Consider the following 13,533-nt stretch of genomic DNA (forward strand, 5'->3'; position numbering starts at 1 on the left):
CTGCACACAGCCTCAGAGCTCTCCTAACACTGTACTGGTGTCAAGCCTCTCTCCCATACCCATAGCCCTTGGCCAGGTATCTGTCTTAACTAACCCACATTATATTGTGCCATGGCCAGTAATACCTTGCAAGAGGACATGCAAATTTCATAGCTGGACCACTGTTGGCCTCTGCTGTAGCTTTCTGGGCAGGGTATATCACTTGAAACCTGCTGGCAGAGGAGGAATAAAGACTATAAGCACAAAAACTACCAAACCAAAACCATACCAACCAAAATAAAACAGAAAAAAAGATGCATTTTTTTCTTTACAATAAATTTTTTTTGTTTTGTTTTATATATATATATTTCCCCTGAACATTTGTATGTGGAGGCCAGAAGAGGAAATGGAAATGGAGTTACAGACTGTTGTCAACTACCACATGGGTGATATATATGGAACCTGGGCCCATCTCTCCAGCCCCACATTCCTCTTCTTTATTGTTGGGGATGGAACCCAGGACTCCATGCATGCCAGGCAAGTGCCCTACCACCAACCATACCTCCAGTCTCCCTTTCTTTTTGATCTATAGATACAACATTATTGTTATGGAGTAAGAGTTTTACTCTGTGTTCTATGTTGGCCTTGAACTGGTGGCAATACTACTGTCTCAGTCTCCCAAAGCGCCAGAATTATAGTCCTGGGCCAACATGCCCACCTGCATTAAAATTTATAAATACATTACTGTGTTTATTTAAAAACCCAAAGACTTTTGTTCAGACAAGGGCAACCTTCTGGGCAAAGGTGATGTGAGGCGTCTTCTTCCTGATGAGACAACTCAGTGAGTGAAGTGCTTGCTGTGCAGGTGTATGGATACAAGTTTGATCCTTAGGACCCACATGAAGAGCAAGATGTGGTAGCATAGGCTTAGAATCCCAGCACTGGGAAAGCAGAGAGAGGCTGATCTGGTGCTTGCTGGCTAGCTAATCTAGCAGAAATGGTAAGCTTTAGGTTTACTGAGAGACTCTGTCTCAAAAAATAAGGTGGAGAGCAAGAAAAGAAACCTCTGACCTCTGGCCTCCGAGAACAGCACAACTGCAAACTTATAAAAATGTCTCTTTTACTGTTTATTTATCGCTGCACATTTATATTTTACTCACATTTGGGCACAGTTGGACTGTTTTCTTATTTTTAGAAATTGTTTAAGAAAATTAGAGTTTTGCTGGAGAGATGGCCCAGCAGTTGAGTGTGTGGACTACGCTTGCAGAGGACTGGAGTTTGGTTCCCAGCACCCAAATGGAGCAGTTCACAACTGCTAGGGGATCTGATGCCTTCTTCTGGCCTCAATGGGTACTATACTTGCATGTACAACCCCTACTTGTATATACATAATTAAAGATATTATCTTAAAAATAGTATTTAGTGATAGGAAAGGCTGCTTGACAACATTCATTAAGAAAATGAAGAACTAAAGCAAATCTATACTTAGTAGCAAAGACCCTAAGTCTAAGAACAGCTTATGTCAGGGTGGGATGGCTGAACTGGGCCCATTTGTTTAAGTGCACCTCTTCAGCAGTCCCCTGACTAGATACGAGTACCGTTGTCAGCAAGTTTACTGAGCGACCACTACACTACACTAGAACCAGGTCTACTCCTGGGTTCAGCTAAGATGGTAGAAAGCAACACTAGTTCATGTCTTCTTGGAGTTCACACTACAGTGCCGTGTCTCCACAGGTGGGAGAGTAAGGGATAGGATAGGACTGGACAAGACGGCATCTGGGAGAAGTATACAGGTTGAAGGGATCAGGAAAGGTGAGACCTGGAGAGATGGCTGGACACTTGGAGGGGCAATAAAGTCAGTGGGGTGGGGTGGAGAAGCTGGGAGGCAGTGAAGGATTGCTGTGGAGTATAACAACCTGACCTCAAATATTAAAGAGGCTGACATACAGGTGACTGGACCCTAAAGAGACAGGGGCCAGGCAAGACTGGGATGTGGAAGAAACAGATAACCTCTGGATTTTTGGCTCAGGCAAATGAAGAAAGAAATCCCTGCTGGTTAATGGACACCTGAAGGAGAAGCAGGTCAAGTCAGAATTCAGGAGCAGTGTAGATGTGGTGGAGGGCAGCAGCAGGGGTACATGGAAGGAATGTGGCAGGGAGACAAGGAGGTGAAGAGGAACCATTTGGGTGTGGCAGGAGGAGAGGCCTGAAACCCAGTAAAAGAAACAGTGACACTACTACAGTGTTAAATGCAGGCTGGGGGATATAACAACAGACTGGAGTAAACCTCCGTGACCTGGATGGAAACCATTTGTCCAGTGACAAAAGCAAAGGTCGAGTGGGACAAACTCTAGAAAACCACAAGGACATTGTTTCATTTTGTTTCAGATGGATGGCATACCACTGTGATAACTGTCCCAGTAAAATAGAAGAAGGGTGAGGGGGTCAGGGACTACTGACGTGACACCAGAGTGTCTGAGGGCTGAAAGGCAGCTTTCAGACGGGAAGCAAAGGAGGTGGTGCCTCTAGGTGAGGAGAGGGCAGTGAGAGGCATGATCAAGATAGCAGCCCTGATTCTAGAGAGGGTAAGGAGAGGGTGCAGGAAGGGGATACACTGTGTCCTGTGGGCTCCAATGGTAAAAAGCTTCTTGCTCACGTAGGAATGGAGTTAGAGGGAGTGACTCTTGGATGGGGATAGCAATGAACATGGATCTGAGGGGTGGAAGTGTCCTGAGTAGAAAGCACAGAAACAAACCGTAAGTGCTAGCAAGTTGGTTCAGGTGGACAGTGAACCCTGTGAGGCAGACAGGACTGTGGTGAAGGACCAGATAAGACAGCTGTGAGAACACTGCAGGGGACGATCAGAACGACCTAGTAGTCGGCAGGGAGCTGGTTACCTGAATGAATGGTATCTAAGTACACCAGGACACCCACAGATCACCAAGATCAGTTACATAGGGACCTTATGCAATTAACCCAAACAAACAGCGACTGTACATGTCTTTGTGCACACATGCTCATTTACTGCGGTGGTTTGTAGATGGTTGGCCCAGGGATGGCACTATTAGGAAGTGTGGCCTTGTTGGAGTAGGTGTGTCATTATGGGTGTGGGCTTTAAGACCCTCATCCTAGTTTCCTGGAAGCCAGTCTTCTCCTAGCAGCCTTCAGATGAAGACATAGAACTCTCAGCTCCTCCTGCACCATGCCTGCCTGGATGCTGCCATGCTCCTGCTTTGATGATAGTGGACTGAACCTGTAAGCCAGCCCCAATTAAATATTGTTCTTTATAAGACTTGCCTTGGTCACGGTGTCTGTTTACCACAGTAAAACCCCAGCTAGTACATTTACAAAAGGCAGATGCATTTGCACACGACTCAGAAGCAGCTGCCTGGGGAGGCTGTGAGGGTCTGGGGTGCAGGTGGTTCCAGCTCATTCCAATCCCTTCTGTGCTATTTAAGAATCTGGTGCCTTGGATGCATGTGACTGATCAAAAAGGACAAAAAACAATGGAACTTAGAATCCTAAGAGAGATTCTAAGGTGCCCCAGAAAGAGCACTGTTTAGAAACAATGGAGATGTTAAGGAAAATTCCTTCACTAAAAGTGTTTTTGTTACTCCTTGATATCATGTATGGAGGTGAACCTGGGCTGTTACAGTCCTTGCTGTAGGACAAAAGAATAAAAATTGCCCCAAGTAAAAACTTGAATGTTTTTCCTAAATATACAACCTCACATAAGAAAAAGCCAAGCATCTTCAAAACATGTACTGACTCTGACTTCCTGGCCTACCTCTTTCTGAGAACCATAGTTGGTACTGCAGGTCTGTCTGTCCATGGTCTGTCTGTCCATGGCTTGTTTAGGTTACTGCTGTGTCTTCCGTACCTAGGTCTTCAGTCCTTAGAGCTATCACATATAGAGGAGCAAGAGGCCAGAAAGGAAAACTGGAAACAGATTGTTCTACTAAGGCTTTTGAAGTTCCTGTGTCTTCCAAAGAAAGTGGTGGGTACTGGACAGTCCCACCAATGTGGTTGGAATGGGGACACTGTCATTATAATGTTCTATAATGAATGGGAATGTGGATCACACTAGAGCTGAAGTGGCAGGACACCTGTTTGCTCTAGAACCTGTGCTCTAAGATTTTATCCTGTTGCCTCTAAGGATGTCTCTTGCTATATTGCCCTGTAGCTTACTTCTAAGCCTGATACAGACTCCTAACAGGTTCTTATCTTACAGCTCCTGGAACATAAGCTGGCTATGTGAGAGCAGGGACTTTCTCGCTCAATCTAACGGAAAGTAGTGGATGGTGAGCAATCTCAAATGAGTGTCTGAATACATGACAACAGTTTTACCTGTAAGTTTACCTGTTTATAGATCCTTCAAACCAGACCAGACCAAACCAGACCGAAAACTTAGTTCACCTTAGGTGTGGTAGGAGGCAGAGGCAAGTAGATTTCTTAGTGTGAGTTTGAGGCCAGTCTGGTCTGTCTAGTAAGTTCCAGGACAGCCAGTGTTACCAGTGAGTCCTCATCACATAAAAACAGCAACAGCAGCAGCAACACCGGACTTTATAGGGTGTTGACAGCAAATACTTCTATTTCTAGGCATTCTTTTTCTATGCTCAAAGTTTGGGAAGTTTGTATCTCTTTTACTCTTCTACAACCTAAGATCCTAAATTACTGAATAGATTGACAAGTTCCTTCAGACACAGACATTCTGCCTTTGCAGGATTATGTCATGTATCCAGGAAAAGGAATATGACTGGGCAGTAATACAAAGGTATGCGACACATTTCAACTTCAGATGCTTGCCCACTAGTCAGATTATTCAGCTGTTGTCCACTTTGAATATATATTTATCTTCAGGAGCTTTGACTCAAAACAAATACAAGTAGTTGTAGCACTTCAGCACAAGAGGACTTTGTAATATTCTATCACTATTTCAAAGGAGGAAAAACATGATTTCTAATGCCAGGTATGCTGGCATACACCTATAATAGCATCTTTCAAGAGGCTGAATGAGGCAGGAGAAGCTTGAGTTGCAGGCTATACTCAGTTACATAGCAATAAGCTGTTAAAACATTTTTTATTCCTTTTTTTTTTGGAGCTGGGGACCGAACCCAGGGCCTTGCGCTTCCTAGGTAAGCGCTCTACCACTGAGCTAAATCCCCAGCCCCTTTTTTATTCCTTTAAGGATACAGAACCAGGTAATCCAGGGCCTTAACAGTCACTGTCACAAAAGAAAAGGCACTAAGTCTCTACACAGGGCCTTGTGTAGCCAAGGCTGGCCTCTCTATTATGTAGTCACTATGATCTTGAATTCTTGATCTTTCCATTTTCAACTCCTGAGTGCTGGGAATTCAGGAGTATACCAAAATGTCCAGCCAAGATTTTTATATATAGACTCCTTAACGTAAACCTACATGATACACCAACTTTGATCTTTTCTGCCAAGGTTTTGACATTACAGTTTGTCCTATTCTGGAGTTATTTAGGTGTGGACTGCATAGAGAGAGTAATAGTAAGACAACTTGCTTATACCTTGCCAAATCTCACCAATCATTGTGCCCTTTGGAAAACATTGTAAATATGGAGATTTCCTTTTGGGTCAGTGTATTATGAAGTAGTGGATTTAACTTGGGGATCCCCAAAAGAGGTCAGCAAAGCATGGAAAATCTAAGTATTTAACACTTCAGTGACTTTTAAGCACCTACAGTCCCAGGAAAACAAGCCTCTTAACTCCTTCTCTGTTATCTCTTAACTCCTCTGTATCTACTATGCTGCAGTTCTATGAATATCACTATAAAATAGGAGTTAAATTTAAATTAAACAAACAAACAAACAATTATTTGTGTGTGGATATGTATGGGCACGCGCATGCTACAGGTCACAAGTCAGAGGACAACTTGTGGGATTCAGCTCTCCTTTTACCAAGTGGGTTCCCGGGATCGAAACCTTGGTGGTAAGAGCTCTGAGCCATCTCATCAGCCCAGTTAGCCAGAGTAAACTGCAGTTCCTAATAATTCAGACAAGTGAAAAGGGACCTTGGCGAACGGTGAAAATTCCCCTCCTTCTCCAGCTATCAAATCCAAGTCGTCCTCGCTTTTCACAGTCCTGTTCCCAAAGGCCGAGTGCCAAATAGTTTAAGAGAAGTCATCGTTCTTTCCTTTCACCTATGATTAAGTAGCTGGCCCTCGATTCTAATTCATTGGTTTACCCACGTTTTCTCCAAACCTGTGGAGATCAAAACAGAGAACAGCCCGGGTCTCCAGACAGAGCAGGCTCCGGCCGGCAGCAAGTAGAACCTTCGACTAAGAACGCGGACCGCAGGCCCGAGCTTTTGTGGGCAGCAAGGCTTCCCTGAGCCAGTTTCCCTACCCTCAATTAGGGAGAAACATCTCATCGCGGGGCCGCGGGGAGCTCGGTGGAGCGACAGTCGCCCACTAAACTCGGTCCCACCCGAAGCGAGGGCGGGACCGGGAAAAAGCCGCACCAGGCAAGGACCCTCCCCCACGCCCCCACCCGGGTCGGAGCTCCGCTACCATTCCGGAAATGCCCGAAGAAAGCCAGCGTCTTCCGCTTCCTCGAGCAGCCAGCAACCCACTGCTCACCCGCCGTGCCGCTGCACCTCTCGCTCCGGCCGTGCTTTCCCGGTGGCCACTCACGAACGCACTTCCGGCTCTGTCCGCTTGTGGCGTCCCCTCATCTGCTCTCCGATGTCGACACTAAGGTGTCTGCAAGTTCCGAGGTTGGTGAGTTCCGGGTGCCTTGCTGTCTGCATCTTGTTAGGTGCAGGAGGGTCCAAGTCTCCGTTGTGTGTCTTCCCTCAGCCTGGAGTTGGTCTTCCAAAAACTATCCAGAGGACAATAATGACGATTGTCAGTATGATGATGAAAACTGATGAAGACAGATGCAATTAATGATTAAAATAAAAATTTAAAGTTTAATAAAAAGTTTAATAAAGTTTTATTTGATGTACATCGGTGTTTTGCTTGCATATGCATATCCATGTGAGGGTGTCGAATTTCCTGGAACTGGGGATAGTTGTGAGCAGCCTTGTGGATGCTGGGAATTGAACCCAGGTCCTCTGGAAGAGCAGCTAGTGTCTTTAACCACGGAGGCATCTCTTCAGCCCAATAATTACAATGATTTATACATTTCAGATAACAGGCTTCTTTTAGTGTTAGGAACATCTATGAGCTAGGATGGTGGCTCTTACCAGGAATCAAGCAATCAGGAGGCCGAGGCAGAGAATTAGAGGCCATTCAGGGCTACACAGTGAATTTCATTCCAGCTTAGGACTCAGGCTGTACAAAACAAAATACCATTTAAATTTTTGTAGACCATACTATTTGTGTTAATGTATCTGGAAGATAATATGTACATTTTTTAGAGCATTAGAATTATGGAATTTTAAAATAGTTTTTATGACTTTATTAGCATATCATTTTTAATAGCCTGGTGGTGGCTCACACCTTTGATCTCAGCTCTTGGGAGGCAGAGAAAGGCAGATTTCAGTGAGTTCGAGGTCAGCCTTATCTGCATAGCGGGGTCCAGAATAGCCAGCCAGAGCAACATAGTGGGACCCTATCTTAAAAAAATTTTTTTTTAAAAATTTTATTTATTTTAAAATTGTCTCATTATGTGGCCAAGGATGTCCTGGAACTCACTGTGGACCCAGGGTGGCCTCAAACTTATGGTGTTAAGCCATTCTTTTGTTACCAAGGCTGGCTCTAACACCCCCAACAAGCTAGGGTTGGGCACACACTCTCAAATCATCAATCAAAGAGACAAGTAAGAACCCGTAAGATGTCTGTCTCAGCAGGCAAAGAACAGCGGCTGTCAAGCTGACTATGTGCACACAAAAGAAATGAAAGTAAAAATGTAATTAAAAAAGAGATAAGTAATACTAAAAAGGAATTTATTCAGTGTGCTCACATGTGGTTTACGAACATCTAAAGAGGCCCAATGACTGCTCCCACACATTTTTGGGGTCTGATATGAGGCTTAGGTTTAAGGAGAGAACTCTCGTCCCATTCACCAGGCATTTGAACATGAACTACAAATCTGCTTCCGTGGGGCTCAGCCTCTCAGAGGGGAGTTGAGGTCACTCTCCCTCAGGGAGATGAGCCCACCATCTAGCGCCTGGGTTCTGGCCCATGACTTTCCAGCAGGTGCTTCCTCCCAGGATGCTTCCCTGGGTTAAACCCAGAGCCACAAAGGCTACCATTAAACCATTCTGGTAAGTGACGTTGCAGAGCCCAGAAAGCCTGGGAGGGTGGTGAGCAGGAACCAGTGGTGCAAAGCAGGGGCGAGACTGCTTCCTAGCTGGTCAGGGCACCGGAGCAGTGGCTGTAGGGGTCAGGGTGCTGCAGGTCTGGAACCATGGCCTGGACGTCTGCCCTGCTCATACTGCTGGCCCATCTCACAGGTACGGGAACTCTTGGGGCCCAGAGCCTCCTTGCTCCTCCTCTTGCCTTGCTCTGCCGCAGTGATGGGCACGCTTCTATTTTCTCAGGTTGTGGCCCTCAGCCCGTGCTGCATCAGCCACCATCGGCCTCTTCCTTCCTTGGAACCTCCATCCGCCTCACCTGTGCCCTGAGCAGCAACCATAACATTGGCATTTACAGCATTTACTGGTACCAGCAGAGGCCGGGCCACCCTCCCACGTTCCTGCTGAGATTCTTCTCACACTCAGACAAGCACCAGGATCCCAAGATCCCCCCTCGCTTCTCCGGATCCAAAGATATAGCCAGGAACCTGGGGTACCTGAGCATCTCTGACCTGCAGCCAGAGGACGAGGCTGTGTATTACTGCGCCGTGGGGCTTCGGAGCTGGGAAAAGGAGAAGAGGATGGAGAGGGAGTGGGAAGAAGAAAAGTAGCGGACAGATTCGGGATCTTAGGCTCTGGAGACATTCAGACCTAGAACCGAAGACGGAGTTTGCTTTGCTCGGCTAGGCTGGTTTGGGGAGGAGGGGTAGAACACCGGGCTTCGCAGAGCCAGGAAGGTGGAGCCAGCCGCTTTTCCTTGTATTGCAGTGTTGCTATGCGCCCCATCGGAGGCTGGATTGTAGAATTAAAGCTGTTTTTTTTTTTTTTTTTTTTTTGTTTTTTGTTTCTTTTTTCTTAACTGAGTTTGACTTGGCTGGTTTGTGATCTCAGAACCGATTTAAGAAATGGCTAGGTCAAAGGTCCCCGGACCCTGACTAGTCATGCTCAGTTTGGCCAGGTACCCAACACTGAGGCAGAGCACTGCCTTAGCCCTATTGTTATGATCATGGGGCAAATGGGTGATTAAAAACATCCTGGAGGAGGACCTTCTTGCAAAGGACAGGGTCTCCTGTTGTCATCTCCACAGTCAAAGAGTAAAGGAGCCCAGCAAACGCCATCTACCTTGGGGGAGAGCGGGTGCCAAGAGACAGGTGTGGGGCAGGTGCCCCTCACTGTTACTAGTGATGTTGTGGGATGGATAGACCGTTGTCATGGAGCTGCCTGTGCATTGTGGGTGTGGCCTCTGCTACCAAATGCACCACCCAGCCCGTGCTCTCCAATGTGAGTGGTGACAGTCCCAGATGGCACCAGGTAGCAGTGAAGGCCCCAGGGTTAGCAAGATCCATCTACCTTCTGTGCAGGGCAGGGAAGGGCCAGCCAGCATTTTAAAAACTATATGTATGTATGTATGTATGTATGTGAATACACACACACACACACACAAGAATAATTACACAAGAAATAATTCTTTTTTAAAAAATATTTTGGAGTTTTTGAGGCAGGGTTTTTTCGTGTAACCCTGGCTGTCCTGGAACTTGCTCTGTAGACCAGGCTGGCCTTGAGCTCAGAAATCCTATTTCTGCCTCCTGAGTGCTAGGACTAAAAAAGGCATGTGCCACTACTGCCCTCTGAAGTAATTCTTTATTACTCAGCTGGTTCATAAGTGAACTGTCACTTTGTTATAGTCTAAGGAGAAACGTATTAGCCATAACTATGGTTAAGTAATGCTAATGAACACATTACAAGAACAGCTGTAAATTGTGACTTTGAAGTAGTGTGCAGGGAGAGGCAAAAAAATAGAGCGTTCTTGGAAACAATTGTCAGCTTAAAAGAGATTGCTGAAACTATGAGTTTTCTGAGTCTTTTGAAGATGGGGGAACACCAAACAGTGCAAGATGATAATCATATTAATGTCGTCACCAAGAATTATATCAAAATAAATTTAATAAAGTGGAAGGTCTGCATACCCTTTTTGCATTATCTTTTTTCCTCCTATTGAAGTGGGATTTTTTGCAGCAGCAAGTGTGGGACCCTGTGCAGACCTGCGAGTGGTGCAGCAAGGACCCTGAAAATAAACAGCAGCTGCTTTTCGAGTTGCCTTCTTGGATCTAAGTCTGAGTCTCCTCCCCTGTGGGCAGCTCAGACGCCAAAGCTCTATCTGCAGCTATGAGCAGCAACGAATGCTCCAAGTATGGATGATTTGTCCACTAGGCCAGGGAATGCCCTACTGGTGCAGGTCGGGGTCGTGGAATGAGAAGTCGAGGCAGAGGGTTCTAGTTTGTTTCCGAGACATCTTCCTGACATCTGCTACTGCCGTGGTGAGTCTGGTCATCTTGCCAAGGATTCAGGAGGATGAAACCTGCTATAACGCAGTAGAGGAGGCCACATTGCCAAGGACTGCAAGGAGCCCAAGAGAGAGGGAGAGCAATGCTGCTACAATTGTGGCAAGCCAGGCCTTCAGGTTCGGGAGTGGGACCACGCAGATGAGTAGAAGTGCTATCCTTGTGGTGAATTTGGACATGCTCAAAAAAGACTGCACCAAGGTGAAGTGCTATAGGTGTGGTGAAACAGGTCAGGTAGCCATCCATTGCAGCAAGAAAAGTGGCTTCAACTGTTACAGCTGTGGTGAGTCAGGGCATCTTGCATGGGAATGCACAGTGAGGCTACAGCCTAATTATTTTCTGTTATTGCCCCTCCTTTTTCTGATTGATGGTTGTATTATTTTCCCTGAATCCTCTTCACTGGCCAAAGGTTGGCAGATAGAGGCTGTTCTGTAGGCCAGTGAGCTTTACGTGCAGTGTAAAAGGAGGAAAGGGGTGGGAAAAACCCCAAATTTCTGCATTTAACTACAAAAAAAAGTTTATGTTTAGTTTGGTAGAGGTGTTATGTATAATGCCTTGTTAAAGAACCCCCTTTCCATGCCACTGGTGAATAGGGATTTATGACTGGGAAGAGTTCAGTCAGTCTAGTAAGCCCTTCTAAGGTTTGAGCATGCTCCCATGTAGGAGGTAAACCAATTCTTGCACGGAGCCATATTGGATTTGGGCCTAGCCGCTTTTTGACTGCATGGTTCAAAGTGACTCTGGGCTGTTTGGCCACAGAGACTCACCCCTAAGATGACTGCATTAAATCTTAAGATTGTTGGATAAAGCCTCTCCCATGAATTTACAGCACAGGAGTATAACATTCAAGGGATGCCTCAGCTCGAGCAGATACCAGTTATCTCCTCAGTCAACACCCAGTGTCTCCACCACCTGACCTCATCGCCTGACTTCTTTGCCTCCAGCTATCACTGCCTATACCCTCATCTCCCCCTCCTTCATATTTCACAAAGGTCACTCCCCCTACCTGAAAGCCTTAAAAGCTGTAACGTTCATCCCAATAAACGAGACCTTGACAACAGAACTTTTGCTTGGTCTCCTTCTTCTCTTCACCCCCATTTTGGCCCACAGGTAGAAAGCCTCTTCGGGACCCTGAATAACTGGGTCCCCGCTGGCGGGGACAAATTCTGAAAGCATCTAAGCTTCCATAAATAACTTTATTCTCAGCATGAGAGCCTTGGATTGTCTGACCTCAGTAGCTATTAAATAACATCAGGTAACATCTGCATCAGGCCCTCATAGAACATACAGTGGAGTTGGGAGTGAACTGAAAAGACAACTGTGTTGAAGGCTATGCCAGGGAATCTGGCTAAAAGCCCAACACAGGAGCAGCTTCATCCCAGTGCTGATGCTGGATTTACAGAAGGTGATGGCAAAGGTGCAGAACACAGTTTTCCAAAGACTAAATCTAAAACTCAGGGTAAACATCCGATGCTCAGAGTTAGCATAATTTGGAGCTATTCAGGAATTGCAGAGAAATGCAATCTCACAGAAATCAAGATGTTATTTCTGTATACTGTGTCACTTAGATGACCGTGTTTCACTGGCTATAATCAGTTTTTAAAAGTCAGATGGAAAAAGCAACTGAAGTCCTGGAAAATAGAAAATGTAATTTTAAACTATTCCAGTAAAGCTGGAGGAGGAAGGGGAAGAGGGAAGAAATGGTATATTTTTCATAGTTTCCCCCATTCTCCCCAGTTCTTCCCTACCATCCAGATCCATACCTATGTGTCTCTCTTTAGAAAACAAAAGGTATCTAAGACATAATGATGAACAAATTGGAATAGGACAAACCTCCAAATGAATAAACGAACAAACAAACAGCCGCCAAAGAAAAAACACAAGAAACAAATATGGATGCAGGGGTACATGTTGGAACACTAAGGAATCCCATAAAACCAGAGGCCACAATATAGACACAAAGTGTGTGTGCGCGCATGTGTGTATGTGTGCATGTGTGTGTGTGTGCGTGCATGTGTGTCAGTGTGTGTGCAAGCATGTATGTGTGTGCATATGTGTCAATGTGTGTGTGTATGTGCGTGTGCGTGCGTGTGTGTGTGTGTGTGTGTGTGTGTGTGTGTGAGTGACTGAATTATATGTATATGGCCTTTTGAACCACCAGCAGTATAAATAATGACACAGAGACTTTTTAATATTTTAAAGCTTAGGCCTTTTAGCTAGGGCAGTCTTGCAGCCAGAGCCAGGTGTCTGGCTTAACTGGACTAATTCTGGCACTATGTCCCACCACGTGGTTACCGCTATCTCTCTGCTCTACGCCATCCCTTCCCTGTAGGCTAGTGGTGAATCTCCTGGTTCCCCTGCCCCCATCTCTCTCTCTCCCTCTCCCTCTTTCTCCCTCCCTGCCCCCCACTCTGAAGTCCCACTCTCTATAAAATAACAATACCAAGATCCTGCCAGTGTATAGCTCTCTGCTGTTACAGAATAAACAATTGAATAAAAAAAAGCCATACCCTCACACAATGTACCCCAACACACACACACACACACACACACACACACACACACACACACACACACGCACACACACTGACTTAACATTAGGAGAACCCCTTCCCCCCCAGATTCTGTTGAATTTGTTTTGTGTTGTCATCTACCACATGGCGTTTGTTTCCCCAGTGAGACTCCCTTGGAGAAAGCGATATTCTCATTTACAGAAGCTATCAGCTGGAAATAGCTTCTGGGTTAGGGATGGTGTCTACTTTCCTTTCAGCTCTAGAGCCCCATTGGTGTAGGCTCTGTACGTGCGGTCCCAGTCTCTGAGCGCCTATGTGCAGCAGCCCTGCTGTACCTAGAGGCCTTGATTCCTTCCATCCCCTCTGGTTCTTTCACTCTTTTCATCTCCTTTTCTGGAGAGTCCTCTGAGCTCTGTGGGGAGGGATTTGATGG

At 45.8% G+C, this 13,533-nt stretch overlaps 2 protein-coding genes and 1 pseudogene across 34 annotated transcripts in view; 2 read left to right on the forward strand and 1 right to left on the reverse strand.

Moving 5' to 3' along the window:
- Top3b (DNA topoisomerase III beta) overlaps positions 1-6,658 on the reverse strand; it is a 28,241-nt gene extending 21,583 nt beyond the window's left edge. For 3 of the 33 annotated variants that reach the window (XR_015632629.1, XR_015632618.1, XM_087575651.1), the window contains exons 1-2: positions 6,516-6,656; positions 126-212 (exon numbers count right to left, since the gene is read on the reverse strand). The gene's annotated coding sequence lies outside the window, so the exon portion shown is untranslated. 33 annotated transcript variants of the gene reach the window in all.
- Positions 6,659-8,234: 1,576 nt separating this feature from the next.
- On the forward strand, positions 8,235-9,107 carry Vpreb1a (V-set pre-B cell surrogate light chain 1A). Its single transcript, NM_001108845.1, is given in 2 exon segments — positions 8,235-8,404; positions 8,492-9,107. Coding segments are annotated over 2 exon segments (411 nt in total). The 5' UTR covers positions 8,235-8,358; the 3' UTR covers positions 8,857-9,107.
- A 1,304-nt stretch (positions 9,108-10,411) lies between these two features.
- Cnbp-ps1 (CCHC-type zinc finger, nucleic acid binding protein, pseudogene 1) lies at positions 10,412-11,049 on the forward strand (annotated as a pseudogene).
- Positions 11,050-13,533: the final 2,484 nt, after the last annotated feature.

This window comes from Rattus norvegicus, chromosome 11 (genome assembly GCF_021556685.1).
Source record: "Rattus norvegicus strain SHRSP/BbbUtx chromosome 11, alternate assembly SHRSP_T2T, whole genome shotgun sequence".
Lineage (NCBI taxonomy): Eukaryota > Metazoa > Chordata > Mammalia > Rodentia > Muridae > Rattus > Rattus norvegicus.